Raw genomic sequence first — 13,919 nt, forward strand, 5'->3', positions numbered from 1 at the left:
TTTCTTTCTTTCTTTCTTTCTTTTTCTTTCTTCCTTCCTTCCTTCCTTCCTTCCTTCCTTCCTTCCTTCCTTCCTTTCGGAGAAATACCACGTGAAAGAAACAGAAATTGGATATTGGATTTCACAAATCCTTTTCCTATTTTGTCCTTCTGACCCTGATAAGCCACTTAAACTGCTTATGTTCTTCAATTTTTTGTAATACTTTTTTTTTTTTTGGTAGTATTTTTTTATAAAGTGAAATACCCTGGGGATGCAGCTTGGCTCCTTGACTTATTTTTCACATACCAGGAAGAGTTAGACGATAAAAAGGGGGATAGCTTTGACAGGAAGAACTGTAATTTTTTCCATTCAGCCACAGATGCTGTAGAAAACACTGTGAGCCCAAGCAACATAAACGACTAATGTAAATATGTGTGTATTTAAATACGTATATTATATATAATTATAATGTATATTAAACAGACATAATAATAGAGTTCTAGTTCATTGGCTGATCTTGGCCTGAGCCTAAAATCCTAAGGGAGAATTTCTTTACTGGAGAGAGAGCAATAAACCTGATTCACCAGACACCATTGTGTAGGGGCACATTGCATCTCTGAAGAAGAGCTCAAACGGAAGAACCAAACCAGTCATCCTGTGTGCCTGTCTGTGCAAAGCAGGCAATAGGCATGTTCACATGAGGAATACTATACAGCAGTGAGAATGAACAAACTGCAACTATACCTAAAAGGGTGTGTGAATGTCATGTACACCATGTGAAGCATAGGAGGGCCAGACACAAAAGAGAGTGTCCTCTGTGATTCCATTAACACAAGGTTCAAAAACTGGCAAAATTAAGCGACAGTAGGAAAAGTCAGGAAAAGATAGGATAGCCTTATTCTTGGGGAAAGGATCGTGAGAGAGTATGGGAGCACTAGCAGTGCTGTCTTGTTGTTACCTAGGTGCTGATCACACAGGGGTGTCCACTTTTTGAAGTTTCATTTGGCTGTGCATGTGTGCTGTTTTCTCTGTGTACACCTGAATTTTTAAAAATTAACGCCTCAGAATCAATCATCAGGGTTCCTTCCACGCACTTTTCCCAAGCTCAGTGGTGTGTCAGGCATGGTGGGGGTTACAAAGAAAAATGAGCTGCTGCCTGTGACCTCAAGAACCTTCTGGAAGTTTAGTTGTCTTCTGTCCCCAGCCCTATACGTAGTCCTTTGGTTTTGTCATTCACCAGAAGGAATTTGGCCAGCCCGCTGCAGGCATGTGGCTCTGGACACACCACCAGGGCTACCGTGACTCACTCAGACACTTCAGAGCACCTCGAGCTCACTGCAAAGAATACCTTCTGATCAAAGCATTTCTTTGGCCAAGGAAGCAGTCTAAGTAAAGGGAACCCAGGCTGCCCAGTCCTGCTAAGCAGAGGTTTGGTTTATAATGTAAAAACTCTCCTGTAATGTTTATAATTCATTGAATGAGATCCTTCTACCTCAAGTTCCATGGAGACATGCTAGTGAGTTTGTTTAAAGAAAAAGGCCCTACTTACACCTAGTTTACTGTTCTCTTGATAGTGGTGTCCTGGCGGGGAAGGTATGTCAGATACTTTTTCTTCTATTTATGTTTTTAACTTTCACTTTTCTTTACACTCTTTGGGCTCTACTGGCCCTTTAAAGCCCCCCACCCCACCTTGTGAACTAATTATGACAAATGTTGGTAGGATACCAGTTCCCAGATGTGAATTCTTCACATTCTGGCAGAATTCATCTTGAAGGCAAGTTGGTTGTGAGCATTAGTCTGCAAGTTGGTTGTGAGCATTAGTCTGCACATTGGTGTGGCCTGTGGGAGAGGGGAGTAGGGGCTGCCTGGAAGCTATGGATGTGATGCCTGCTCAGCCGCCTGGCTCTGTTCATGGCGGAAGAGTTGCAGCCCCATGCTCCAGTGCACAAGTTCCTTATCATCCTTGTCCCAAACACTTCACTCTTGACCTGTCAACAACAGTCCATTTGCTCACTTACATTTATCGCATTTGCAAGCATTGGCTGGCTGGCTGGGTGTGGGCTCAGATGTGCACTCGTATCCATATTGACTGGACTGCGGGTCCCTCTAAAGTTGCAGTTCTCAGCTTCCCTTCCCCCAGCAAAGTTGAAGTACGGTTCCCTTTTGCCATTGATAAAAATAAGTCCTGGTGTAAGATCTTCATTTTTCAGCAAATGGTTTTGGCACCTTCTTGCCTCCACCTGATTGCTCTTTCAAGCTCCTTTCCTGAGAGATTACTGTGAGACCAGTATCTTAGGTATATTGAACAAAAAAAGAGTCTGAGTTAAAAACACTTGTTTTTAAATCCCCTCTTCTGATTAGTAGCCTTGCTCATTTCTGCAACAGGATCCTTACCCGAAAATGAGTTTGACAGTAATAAAAACAGGTAATTCCAGGCCAAGTACGATGATAACATAAAATTAGGTGAGTTCAGAAATTTGGGGGCATGGTATGAGCGTTTTGTTCTACTGCTTTGGGGATGGCTTCCTGGGCGTATGCATGTGTCAGGACTCATCAGATTGTCTGAGGAATGTGCAGTGACTGTGCAGCAATAAGAAATTAGAAGAGGGATCCCTGGGTGGCGCGGTGGTTTGGCGCCTGCCTTTGGCCCAGGGCGCGATCCTGGAGACCCGGGATCGAATCCCACATCAGGCTCCCGGTGCATGGAGCCTGCTTCTCCCTCTGCCTGTGTCTCTGCCTCTCTCTCTCTCTCTGTGACTATCATAAATAAATAAAAATAAAAAAAAAAATTAAAAAAAAAAGAAATTAGAAGATTTTTAGAAACTACAAATTACTATACAAACGTTAATTATTGATAATCTTCATTATTACATTTAAGAAAGTAACTGATGAATTTTCCTCCAGCAGAGTGCCATCCTTCAGAAGTAGATTTCAGGCTGGCAGTTCATAGAGGAAGCTGAATTCCACTCCCTGGGCCAAGGTGTCTCAGTCATGGCACGATGACATTAGGATTGTGATAATGCGTGCATCGTAGGATGCACCTGGATATACCCCCCAGCCCAGAGGGACAGTCAATCAGAAATGTCTCCAGACACTGTTGTATGTCTTCAAGGGTACAAATCACCCCTGACTGGGAACCACTGCTTCTGAGGCCTCAGACAAATTTCTTTGTTACTCAAAGTCCATAATTATTACATTTAATTTCAACGTTTGTGATAGGATTGTTTATAACAATCTGAAACAAGCTGAGTCAGAAATAAAGATTTAGGCTTCCTCCCTCCCGTTCCACCTCCACCCCTACCCCCTGTATTCCGTCCCATTCTGTTATAAATAACATTTGCCTGACCTGAAAAATATTAACTATTTTTGTGTGTCCTCTTTTCCTTTAATACATCCTGCCAGCAGCCCGCCTGATTCCATCCCGGCATCTGAGATCCTTGTCCCAGACATGCTTTGCTTGCTGGTGCCAGAAAAGGCAGCGAATGCTGTGACAAACACGTGTGGCAGGGGGAGGGGCAGTGCCAAGGATTCAGAGCAATTAATCTTAGTAAGAATTTCTTTTCATTGAGGATTATAGGTTTTGCAGAATGATTTGTAAATATTAGTTTTTTGGAACTGACCCTCTTGTCCTCGTGTTTCTCTTCCTTTAGTTTATAAGAAGGATCCAAAGCAGACAGTGACGGTAACCATTTAAAAATGCGCATCAGCAGCACATTTAGCATTGTACAGATGCCTTGCCTAGCCTTTTTTTTTTTTTTTTTTTTTTTGCCTCCTTTTAATCAGCTTTCTATTTAATAAGTAAGTTGGGAGGAAATGACTTGTTAAAAAACAGAATCTTAACTAGTGCCGCTCTTGCTGGAAAGCAGACCCCTCCCCACTCCGACCCCAGGCACCACGTTGTTATTTCTCTGGGCATCCTCTGCAGGGGGACCCGAGGCCATGTGGCCATGAGTCCACTTCTCTGTGCAGAGAAGTCACCTGCATCATGGATGCAGTGGCTTGGTGCGGTGACAGCCAAGGCCTCACAGAGTTCCATAGACTGTTTGTAATGACAGCAACAGCTCTTTTAAAGTGGGCAGCAAGTTGTGTCTGCAGTTTCTTCTCTCCTTGATCTCACCCAACAATATATCATTGTGCTCTGTATCTTCCTCAGAAATACCTCATTCTCCTCTCCTTGATCCCACCCAACATCTCACCATGCTCTGTCTCTTGTCTCTTCCTCAGAAATACCTCAGGGATTTTTTCAGCGTGATGCTCCAATCTGCGACATCCCCCCTGCACATCGACAAAGTGGGGCTCACTCTTTCCAAACACACCATTTGCGAGTTCTCACCATTCTTCAAGAAGGGAGTCTTTGACTACAGCAGCCACGGGACGGGGTAGAGCTGGGGGTGATGGACAAACCACCCAAACCACCAATGCAGTGCCTTCTCGTCGGAGTGGCTGGCCCGGTGCAGGGCAGCCTCCTCCTGCTGCGGCCAGATGCGCAACAGCTGGCTCAGGCTGCCTCACCGGGGCCTACTGAGTGCCTGAAGCCAGGACGGGCATGTTTCGCTTTGCTGACGTGACCCCGACAGGCAGCTTTGCTGTCCCATTGCCATCAAATGTGGCCTTCTCTCCACACTGCTTCCTTCTTCTCACAAAGGAGTCTGCCCATGGGGTAAAAGGGGTGTGGCTGGATTGTCTTGGGCCCTCTGAGCCCAGCCAGCCCAGGACCTCCCCGAAGTAAGTGGGCGGCTCTTCAGACATCCCTTAAATGACTGTCATCTGGTTTCCTCTTCCACCAAAATATGTCTTATTTTTTATATTCCTTCCACATGGCTGGCAACATCCCAAGAGAAGCATTTTAAATTATTTCATTGTATTCTTTTTTTCTTTTTCCCCTCATTTGAGTCGGAACTTTTGTACAATACCTAACCACTGATGTTTACACAGAATTTCATATTCTGCAAAAGGGAATTTTGGTCCAATCATGACTGGAATCTTCCATGCTTGACAAATTGGATGTAGGTGACATCACATAAAGCTTCTGTAAATCCATACAAATAGGATATTTGTTTAATCTTGAATATTTGAGGAGATTTCCCCAAATGTAAATGGCCACGGTGCATTCTTGAGCTTATTCTGCTAAGCACAAAACAAGCGCATAGCTGAAAGCCTATTTTTAAATGTTACTTTTTTTCACATTTTTGTTACAGAATCTACTGGATCTTTGGCTGAAAGACTAGAATTTATAGTAGTTGATTAATGATCCCTTAAATTACTCAGGACTTAATGTAGCATTGCACATCTATGTACAGTAAACTGCTTTGTTTTACTAAAGTGAAAAATGTGAGTAGAAAAAATATATATGTGGTATATATGGAAATATATATAATTCTACCTATAGATTTATATATGTACACATGCCTATACAATAGTTGTATCAAAATATATAATCGTTCACACCAAATTTATTAAAGGTATTTGCTTTTTCAAAATTTAAATTGAGCTGCTATCAATATTAAATGAAGTCATAGAATCTATCCTGTAGCTCATTTTAAGTTTATAACATGATCATCCCTACTGGTCTGTTTAAAAATTTATCTAATGTGTTTGGAAAGATCTATAATGTATAATTTAGCATTTGTGTCTCAGAAGATGCCATTGGAGTAACATTTGAAGCCACAAATGAACGGGGTAACAAAACATGTTTGCATTCAGGCTTCGAGGATATGCCTGTGCAACTGAGCTCTCCAACCTGAAAAATATGTTTAAAGATGCAGTTATCCCAATAAGGGAGAAAACTATTATTATACTAATTAGATATCATAGTTTAACATGAGAAGAAATGAGGACTTCAAAAATTGCTACAGAAAGACTTGCTTTTGTCTACAGCGGTGATTACAGGCATAGGTTTAGAAAGGCAGTTACTACCAGAGAATTTAAACCTAGAGATTAAAGGATAAAAGCTGAGGGATAATAATTAACCATAGGTCCTTTATTTAAAGAGAGTCACAACAGTACAGATTTCCCTTCGTTTGCTGAGTAAACCAAATGGTTTTCTTCACTGACCAGATAATCTGTCCCCTGCCCTTTTGGATCTGTACCGGAGGCCAGGCTCACACACGCGTATCATTGAAGTGACACAAGACACAGTACTAACTTGGCAAGAATAAGCAAATGTGTGTGTTTGTAAGAAGTGCAGGAATCAGAGGACCCTTTCATTCCAAACCCTCATTTTAAGAAATCAGTGTTGAGTTTGAAGTTCAAGCACTAACAGGCTCTGGCTAAAGCCAGCTGTGCTGGAAGTGTGGGTCATTTCACCTCTCTGAGCCTGAGCCTCCCCGACTGAAAACCAAGCTGTTGCACAAGATGATCTCTAGGTCCCATTCTAGCCATGCTTATGAACAGGGGAATAACTACTCCTGGTGGATGGACCAGGTAGGCCTCTGGTGTGTGGACATGAAATACAAACTAGGAATCAGCTTGATCTGAATACAACATGAGGGAGTGCGGAAAAGCCAATGTACAGTCTCACCTAAACAAATAATGGAATCCCTTCCTGGAGTGAAGACAAAAAAACAGTTGTAAGAGTCAGGATGACAAAATGGGAGGCTTGTTTTGACTGATTCAAAGGAGTAAAAGAAAATTAGCAAATGCATAGGTTATTACTTCAAGCGCATCAAATTAATGCTAAGATGACCATTTTAGGCAATTCAGATTGAGGTGCCATTGATTTACAATATTTTTGTAGCCAGTTGAACAAATCTAAGGAACTTAGAAGTCTTTATTTAAGCTGCTCTAGCATGTCCTAGGTCTTGCTTCTGCAATAAAATGTGTGCACCACACTTGTTTATAATCACAAGCAGTACAGGCATCTTCAGCCTGGATCCCACCCAGACCTTTGATTAATTTGGGGCATGTGAATAGATAGTAACCAAGACATGCTGGCTCTCTAATGATGGACATCTAGAAGATTCTCTGGCCAATAATGGGGAGATGCTTTAAAGATTCATGAACAGGGTAACCAGGCCCCAGGGCCACTTCTATTTACATTTGTATATACAAATACTCAGTTCTGCTCAATTTGGCCCTGGCTACCCGTACTCAGTGCTCTAGACAGCATATGTTTGGGAGTCTGGGCAGAAGCAACCGGAGTTTCACAGCTTAGAGCATCTGTGAACTCAGATGTGTAGCTGCTGCTAGGCCACAGTTTCCGGCCTCACAGCTGGGGCACATTGGTGTTGTGGGTTCAAGTTTCAAAGGGAAGATTCAGACTCCTCTCCCCCAGGGCACAATCCCACATGTGCCCCATCATTTCCTCAGACATGCTCTCGGAGATGGAGAGCAGTGTCCTGTTGTGATGGGACTGATTATTACTTATGCTGAGCCTACCACAAGGCAAACCTCATCTCCTCAGAAGGCACTTGGATGTCAATTCAAGACAGTCACGAGAAGATATTCAGTGGTGTCCTGCTTTCCAATCAGTAGTGTTCAAAAGAGGTTTGAAATACACTTCTTGACAATCTACATAAAACTAAAGCAGTTGATGTATGTTTTGGGAAAACGAAATAAAGACCATTAATCTAAGGGGACTCAGTCTTGGCAAATTAAACCTTGTATATCCTTCCTTTTAACAGCAGTGTTCTTTCCACTTGCAAGAAGAGGACCTGGTTATGTTCTTCTGTTAAGAGTGTTCTTTTCTAAAAAAAAAAAATTTAAAAAAAAGAGTGTTCTTTTCTGAGGATAATTACATGGGTAACGATTCTGTGATTTTTGAATTTCACACAATACAGAATTTTGCACGATACAGAATTACTTCCGAGTTGAAACAAATCCATTTATCATAAATTTCTACAGCATCATATACCAAATTGATCCTTCAGCAGTATCTGGGGGGTAATCAGGAACTGTGTTGGTGTTGGGCAGGCTGTTACTTTCAGAAGCCTTCATTTAGCAACCCAGTAGAGAATTCGGTTACATTTTGAGACAGTAGGAGAGGCAGAGACAGTTGGCTGAACTGAAGGGGTTCAAGGATAGGACTTCATCCTTGTTCCCTGCAAATAGCAATTCACATGCGTTTATCACTGCAGTTCTGCACACAAAGCTCTGGTACTGTCCCCTGAGGTACCCTGTGCCTTTCTAAGAAGTTCTCCCTTTTGTGCATCTCTTGGAAAATGACTAAATATAAAATGTTCTTTCTTTGTGCCCATTTGGTACCCCTTCATTTGAAAATAAAATAATGAAGCTTTTCTTTCTCTGGGGGGTTACCTCTCCAAAAACTGATTCTTCTGTGGGAATTTGAGGTTCATTGATTTGATTTTGCTCCTTTTCTGTTGCTGGAAAAGCAGAATGTTTTCCTCTCAGGGAGAGAGGGATAAATGTGTTTGCAAAAAAGATGCACAAGCCATCTCTCTTCACGCATTTAAAGTGGAAAAGTGCACTAGGTACAAAATCGGCGATGTGTAGTGGAAATGCATCAGCTGAATGCGAAAGCCCCATAGGGTCAACATACAGTGTTCAGTACCATTAAGGCAGGTCACCAGAAAGAAAGAAACCTGTCTCTAGAATTTAAGACTGGGGGGAAAAACACATGAAAAATATAGTCAAATATCTTCACTGCTTGAAAACAGAGTTCTTTTCCTCAAAGCGTCAAAAATCCTTAAGCACAGTTAATATTTGCAGAAGTGTTTCAGTAGCACTTAACATTGTGCCTGAGAGCTTCTCGCTGAATTACAGCCCAGGGGCCTGCTATTCCTGAGGTTCCTCTTCCTTCTCAGCCATGCGGAAGAAAGGGAAGGAGGGAGGCCGAAGACTGCAGCTGCTTCTCCAAAGCTGCCAGGGAATCTCTTAGAGGAATCACAGCGAACAATCTACTAGTTTGTGGTGATTAAGAGCTTTCTTTAATATTTGCACTTTAAATTATTCTAAATCCTGTTAGCTTCTCTCCTGAAAATAAGCTAGAAACTGGTGTGGGGGTTGGAGGGATGTGGTGGTGGCGGCGGGGGGGTAGCTTGACATTATAAATGACTCTCTTTCATATGGTGTTTTAAGCCCTAATTTTTTTTTTTTTTTAAGATTTTATTTATCAGAGAGTGTGTGCTCACACTAGCAGGGGAAGCGGCAGGCAGAGGGAGAGGGAGCAGGTTCCCCTCTGGGGAGCCCAACATGGGGCTCCAGCCCAGGACCCTAGGATTATGACCTGAGCCGAAGGCAGACACTTAGCCAACTGAGCCTCCTAGGTGCCCCTAAGCCCTAAATTTAATGGATGTAAAAAAGTCGATTCACAGGGGGTGCAATTCTTTGGTTGCAGTCATATTAAAACACTGGCTGTTACTCCCTTATAAACAGATGGGGAAGGTCATGTTTACATGATACAGGATTCTCTGCCTTCAGGCACAAGGGCAGCAGCCTTAGATATTTCTCGTGAAGAACTCTTGGCCAGAGAGTGTGGTGGTCCCCTCAGGATCTGAAGGGCAGAATATTCTGCGGTGGAGCCTGCATCTGAAGAGCTTGCTGGCCACCGGGCTTGCTGTCTGTTGCACGTATGTGTGTTTCTCATCAGGAAACTGCTGCCAGCTGGCCGGGCCCCACGTCCCTGTGTGAGCCACTCCTCTCCGGACCTTGCAGACACAGCGAGGTGGGCCTTAGCCCATAAAGTACGGACAGTGCTTGCCCAACTTGAAGCCATTTCTGTGCGTGTCATAGCCACCACCCAGCCCCTTCCTTCCATGGGGATGGTGAAGGAAGGATCACACCAAACTTCAGCCATCCGTGTGATTCCTTCCACTGGCCACGCTCAGTGTTGAGATCTCAGCCAAGAGAACATGGCACAGAGATCTAGAGCCAACAGGCTGTGTTCTGCTCATTCCTGGTTGTTAGAGAATTAGCCTGCTCCTTGCTGGCACCAACATGTCACCAGTCATTCAACACGTGCTCATGAGCACCTTCCCCGGCCTAGCACGGGGCTGGGCCCCTCCCCTCCCACAGTGGTGAGCAGTGTGGCCAAGGGCCAGCCCTCAGGGAGCTCAGTGCACTCGGCAACTCACCTGTGCTGGTGCAACCAAAGTGACAAATGTCACGGAGCAAGAGTAGGCAGTGCTGGGAGAACATACTAGACCAGTGATCTCATTTGGGAGGCTCTGCGATTTTCCTAAGCTAATACCTGAGCAGTGAGGAGAAATGAGTGCCAAGGAGGCAGAGAGATTGCTCCAAATTGAGGAAAGCGAGTGCAAGAGGGAAAACTCATCATCGCTGTAACCTGAAGAGAACATAAGGGACAGTGACATATTGGAGAGAGACAGCAGCCAGAGGAAAGGGCACTTGAGAGGTTGCTGGCTGAAATTTTGTAAATGAGATCACGTTTCCCATCAGCTACCACTGTTCTGGAAGGATATCCCTGGGGAGGAAGAGCTCGTGGTAACTAGCGCTCATCCTTTAAATCACAGGTAATAAAGAGAAGCAAACTTCCCGATTACATGTTAACAACCGAGGGACAGCAATCTGGGGAGAGCCGCAGAGCCTGCCGGTTCTGCTCTTACAACTTTGACTATCAGTGTATTTAAGGTTCTGAGATTTCAGAGGCTCTCGCCTTAGAGAAGCATGTTCTCCGCAGAGCCTCGGTTATCTGGCTGGGGTGTGTCCAAACTTCCATACCACGGTTGCCAGCAAATCCAAGTAAAGCTCGTGTCTTGTCTTTGGGTTCCTACGAGACACCACTGTCAAGGAACTGAGCTAGTTGTGGGGTTTGTTTCATGATTTAGACCAGCGACCGCACAGGGACGCTGTGTCCTCCTTAAGCCTGGGGTGACATGATCTGCAGCCCCACGTGGACATCAAGCCCTCTATCTACCTTCTGAGCCTGAGCATCATCATCCCAGCCTCCTCTGTACGAGAAAAGATTATTTCTAGATTAAAAAAACAGCCTGTAGCCCATCCATTGGATGTACAGAGAAGCCCCTTGACTGGAACAGAAAGCAAAACCTCTCTCAGCCAGCCTGAGACTGGGGCTCAATGAAGCAGGTCAAGTTTCTGTGGATATGATGGCTCAGAGACTGACGTTCCTAACTCAAGGTGCTCAAAACATTTTCGTCTGATCCAATTTGTATGAATTCAGTGCTACCGTTCAAAAGGACCATTGCTCTTCGTGCATTAATTCACCAAGCCGTTTAGTAAACTAGCTTCTCCGGTGGATGGATGCGAGCAGAGAGAGTCCTCCTTGGCCCCCACCAAGGACAGTATCGCTAATAGGGTCAGACTGCCATTGGCTGTGGCTGCGGCCAGTGAAAGCTTCCCACACGAGCAAGAGGCCATGGAGGCCAGGACACGTGTCACGTGAGAAGAAGGTACAGCAGAAGTAGAGGGTTGTGCTCAGCCTGGGACACAGGGGCCTCAGGGATCACAAACAGCCAGGCTCATGTACCTTCTCTCTGATGTTCCTCTGGCTCAAACGCTTGTCTCGCAGAGTCAACAGGGCTGTGCATGCTGAGGTAAGAGTTGATTTTGTTGGGGGCAGGGACCCTTCAAAGACTCCCTCCCTAAGTAGCTTTTGTGCAGGGACAAATCTATTCAAGTTAAAAGCCAGGGCCCTCTGGCTGCCCATGCACTTCTTTTCAGCATTCAGTAGTATCAGCTTCCTGCTGCCTCTACTGAGTGCCACGCCAACTCCATGTGCCACTGCTTTGCACGTGTGGCTGTGACCTCAGTGAACTGGTGGGGCTGCTGAAAGCCTCGGATACTCTTAGAGATGGCAGGAGCCCTGCTAGTTTCCAAAAAACCATGAGCCTTCTGCTACCAGAGTCCAAGCCTCTTGTGTCCTTAAGCCAAGCAAAGCATTCAAAGCGTAGAAGAAAAGTCTCCATCTGTTCTGGAAAGCCTGCCAGTAAAACAGCATCTTGTGGATGAGGGATAGGTTATAACCCACGGAGGCCCCGGAGAACACAACTTAGCATACTTTTAATACCTCCCGGGAGGTCTGTGTTGCTCAGAGTGGCCCCAGCAGAGGGGCCAGTTATTTCTTGCATTTTCTTCGTGTGCCTATGACCAGGCTGAAATTGCTGAAATTGCCTCAGTTGAGTTGCACCACCTTTGGGACATTCTCCAAGCTCCTGGCAAAATCACAGGTTGTGAGCGGGACAGCAGTGCACCTGGCTACAGACAAAAGGTTGTCAGAGCTGGAAGGAGCCTTGGAAACAATCTGGATCTACAATCCATTTGGATACTAGGCAGTCCACATGGAGATGGCGAGGACATCCTCTCCAAAGGGACTTCAGAGCATGTTGCAGAAGTGCGTGTGCAGGCAAGTCCGCACCCTCAGGCTGCTCTCTCCCCAGGTTACCATCTCTGACTCAAATCCATTTCTTCGTTTACCAAAAGTAAAGCAGCTTGAGAGAGGTTGTGGCCTACCCAAGTCCCTAACTGGAGCCTCAATGTCCTCGGTTAGCTCCAGGCCCACTGTCCCTGCCTGGATTAGAGGAAAATGAGGAGTGTGTCAATCATGGGGTGAGTCGGGAGATAGCACGCCAGTTATTTTCATAAAAAGAATTTTTAAAAAATTCTAGGTCACTTAAAAAGTAAAAATCAGAGAACTCAAAGTAGTAACTACAGGAAGCAGCTGCCACCCTGAAAGCTGGGAGGGCACGAGAAGGAAGTCAGAAGCATGGAGGAAAGGTGCCCCACGGAGTTGAAACTGAGAGTGCAAAGAGAAAGGGGCACCAGGGCTGGTGCTGGTGTCCGAGCTGCAGAAAGGGTCTGAGGGAGCTGGGACCAGGCCTCCGAGGGGGGGAGGTGCTGGTGTCTCTGCGGGTGGGGCCACAGTGAGGCTCATTGGCACATGTTGGGAAAACTGCAAGCTGGACTCAGCTGCTGCTCCTGGGTGGCAGGAGTGTGGCGGAGGCAAAGCTGACAGCAACAGGGAGTGATCTAATCAGGAGAGGAAGACCAGAAGTGTTGCTGAGATGATGCTCACAGGAAGAGACAGCAAAAGAAACATCCTTTCTCGCTCCCCCAGCCTGGGGGTCTCTCTCTAGGGCCCTGCCTTGGCAGATCCTGACTGGGAGCAGCTGGCAGAGCAGAAATAGGGTTTGCGGAGTTCTGGTCTCTGCCTCCCAGAGCAGACTGGTGTGGGTTTGGGGGAGATCCGCGTTCACAAACTGGCACACTGAGCTTTTGCTCCAGTTGAAGCCTGGGCCTAACACTTACCAGCTACCCATCAAGTCTCAGAGAACAATCTGGAATCCGTGCCCTCAGGCCCCCACCACAACCCATCACTGGACGTGGTCGAGGTGCTGTGTATGCTGATTGCCGGGCACAGGGTGCTAGTCTGGGAATTAATCCTCATGCCCTCTGCCCTCTAGGCGCTGACCTGCAATGGTGAAATGTGTTGCAAACCTTTCTCAGGTAGCCCAAGAGACTGGACACTCTTGTCTCTCAAAACAGCCGCAGCCATGTGGGACCTGCCCAGTGTGATGCCATCTCATCCTGTGGGAAATGCTACCGCAAGCATCTCCAGCCTCACCCGGCCTTTGCCACGTGCTAGTTTGTCTGAAATGGTAAGAACTATTTACAGACTGCTTTAAAAAGACAAGAAACCAAAGCATCGTAGGACACCAGTCCTGCACTGCCATGATAGTTGGTTTTTCTCACTCTCCCCTTATGTGACAAAGAAAGGCACTTTGGAAGGATCTTCTCTAATGCCATGGCCAAGTAAGGCAGAAGTAGGTCCCAATAGGCCCAGGGGGCACACACTGGTTTCTAGGGCATCCAGCAGGGGAGTGAGCCCTATGGTTAAGGGCTTGGGGACCCAAGGTTTAGATGCCGTGGATTAGATGCAGTAGTTTCTGTGCCCGTCTTGCAGCCCATAGAGCCCCCTTCCTCCTGTGTATGGGATCACCTCCATTCCCTCCACTCAAGGCGGACAGCTTCAGCCCTTCCACCCGGGGGATCTGGGGCGCTACTCA

General features: G+C 45.7%; 1 protein-coding gene and 1 long non-coding RNA gene across 24 annotated transcripts in view; one reads left to right on the forward strand and one right to left on the reverse strand.

Moving 5' to 3' along the window:
• The window catches only part of KIF16B (kinesin family member 16B), a 314,538-nt gene that overhangs the window by 295,450 nt on the left and 5,169 nt on the right, over window positions 1-13,919 (forward strand). For 12 of the 17 annotated variants that reach the window (XR_013364784.1, XR_013364778.1, XR_013364780.1 and 9 more), the window contains one exon: window positions 13,317-13,511. Coding sequence is in view for 6 of the 17 variants with exons in the window: in XM_077872137.1 (XP_077728263.1) it covers window positions 13,317-13,511 (195 nt within the window). In the remaining 11 variants the exon portion in view is untranslated. Of the gene's footprint in view, window positions 1-4,203; window positions 5,505-13,316; window positions 13,512-13,919 lie in introns of those variants that run through there. The other 5 variants (XM_077872138.1, XM_077872142.1, XM_077872141.1 and 2 more) reach the window with 1 other exon arrangement.
• LOC144297901 (uncharacterized) overlaps window positions 5,939-13,919 on the reverse strand; it is a 29,408-nt gene continuing 21,427 nt past the window's right edge. For 4 of the 7 annotated variants that reach the window (XR_013364797.1, XR_013364792.1, XR_013364793.1 and 1 more), the window contains one exon: window positions 5,939-8,018. This is a non-coding gene — a long non-coding RNA (uncharacterized LOC144297901). Of the gene's footprint in view, window positions 13,504-13,919 lie in introns of all 7 variants that reach the window. The other 3 variants (XR_013364794.1, XR_013364798.1, XR_013364795.1) reach the window with 3 other exon arrangements.

Source organism: Canis aureus, chromosome 26 (genome assembly GCF_053574225.1).
Source record: "Canis aureus isolate CA01 chromosome 26, VMU_Caureus_v.1.0, whole genome shotgun sequence".
In the NCBI taxonomy this organism is placed as follows: Eukaryota; Metazoa; Chordata; class Mammalia; order Carnivora; family Canidae; genus Canis; species Canis aureus.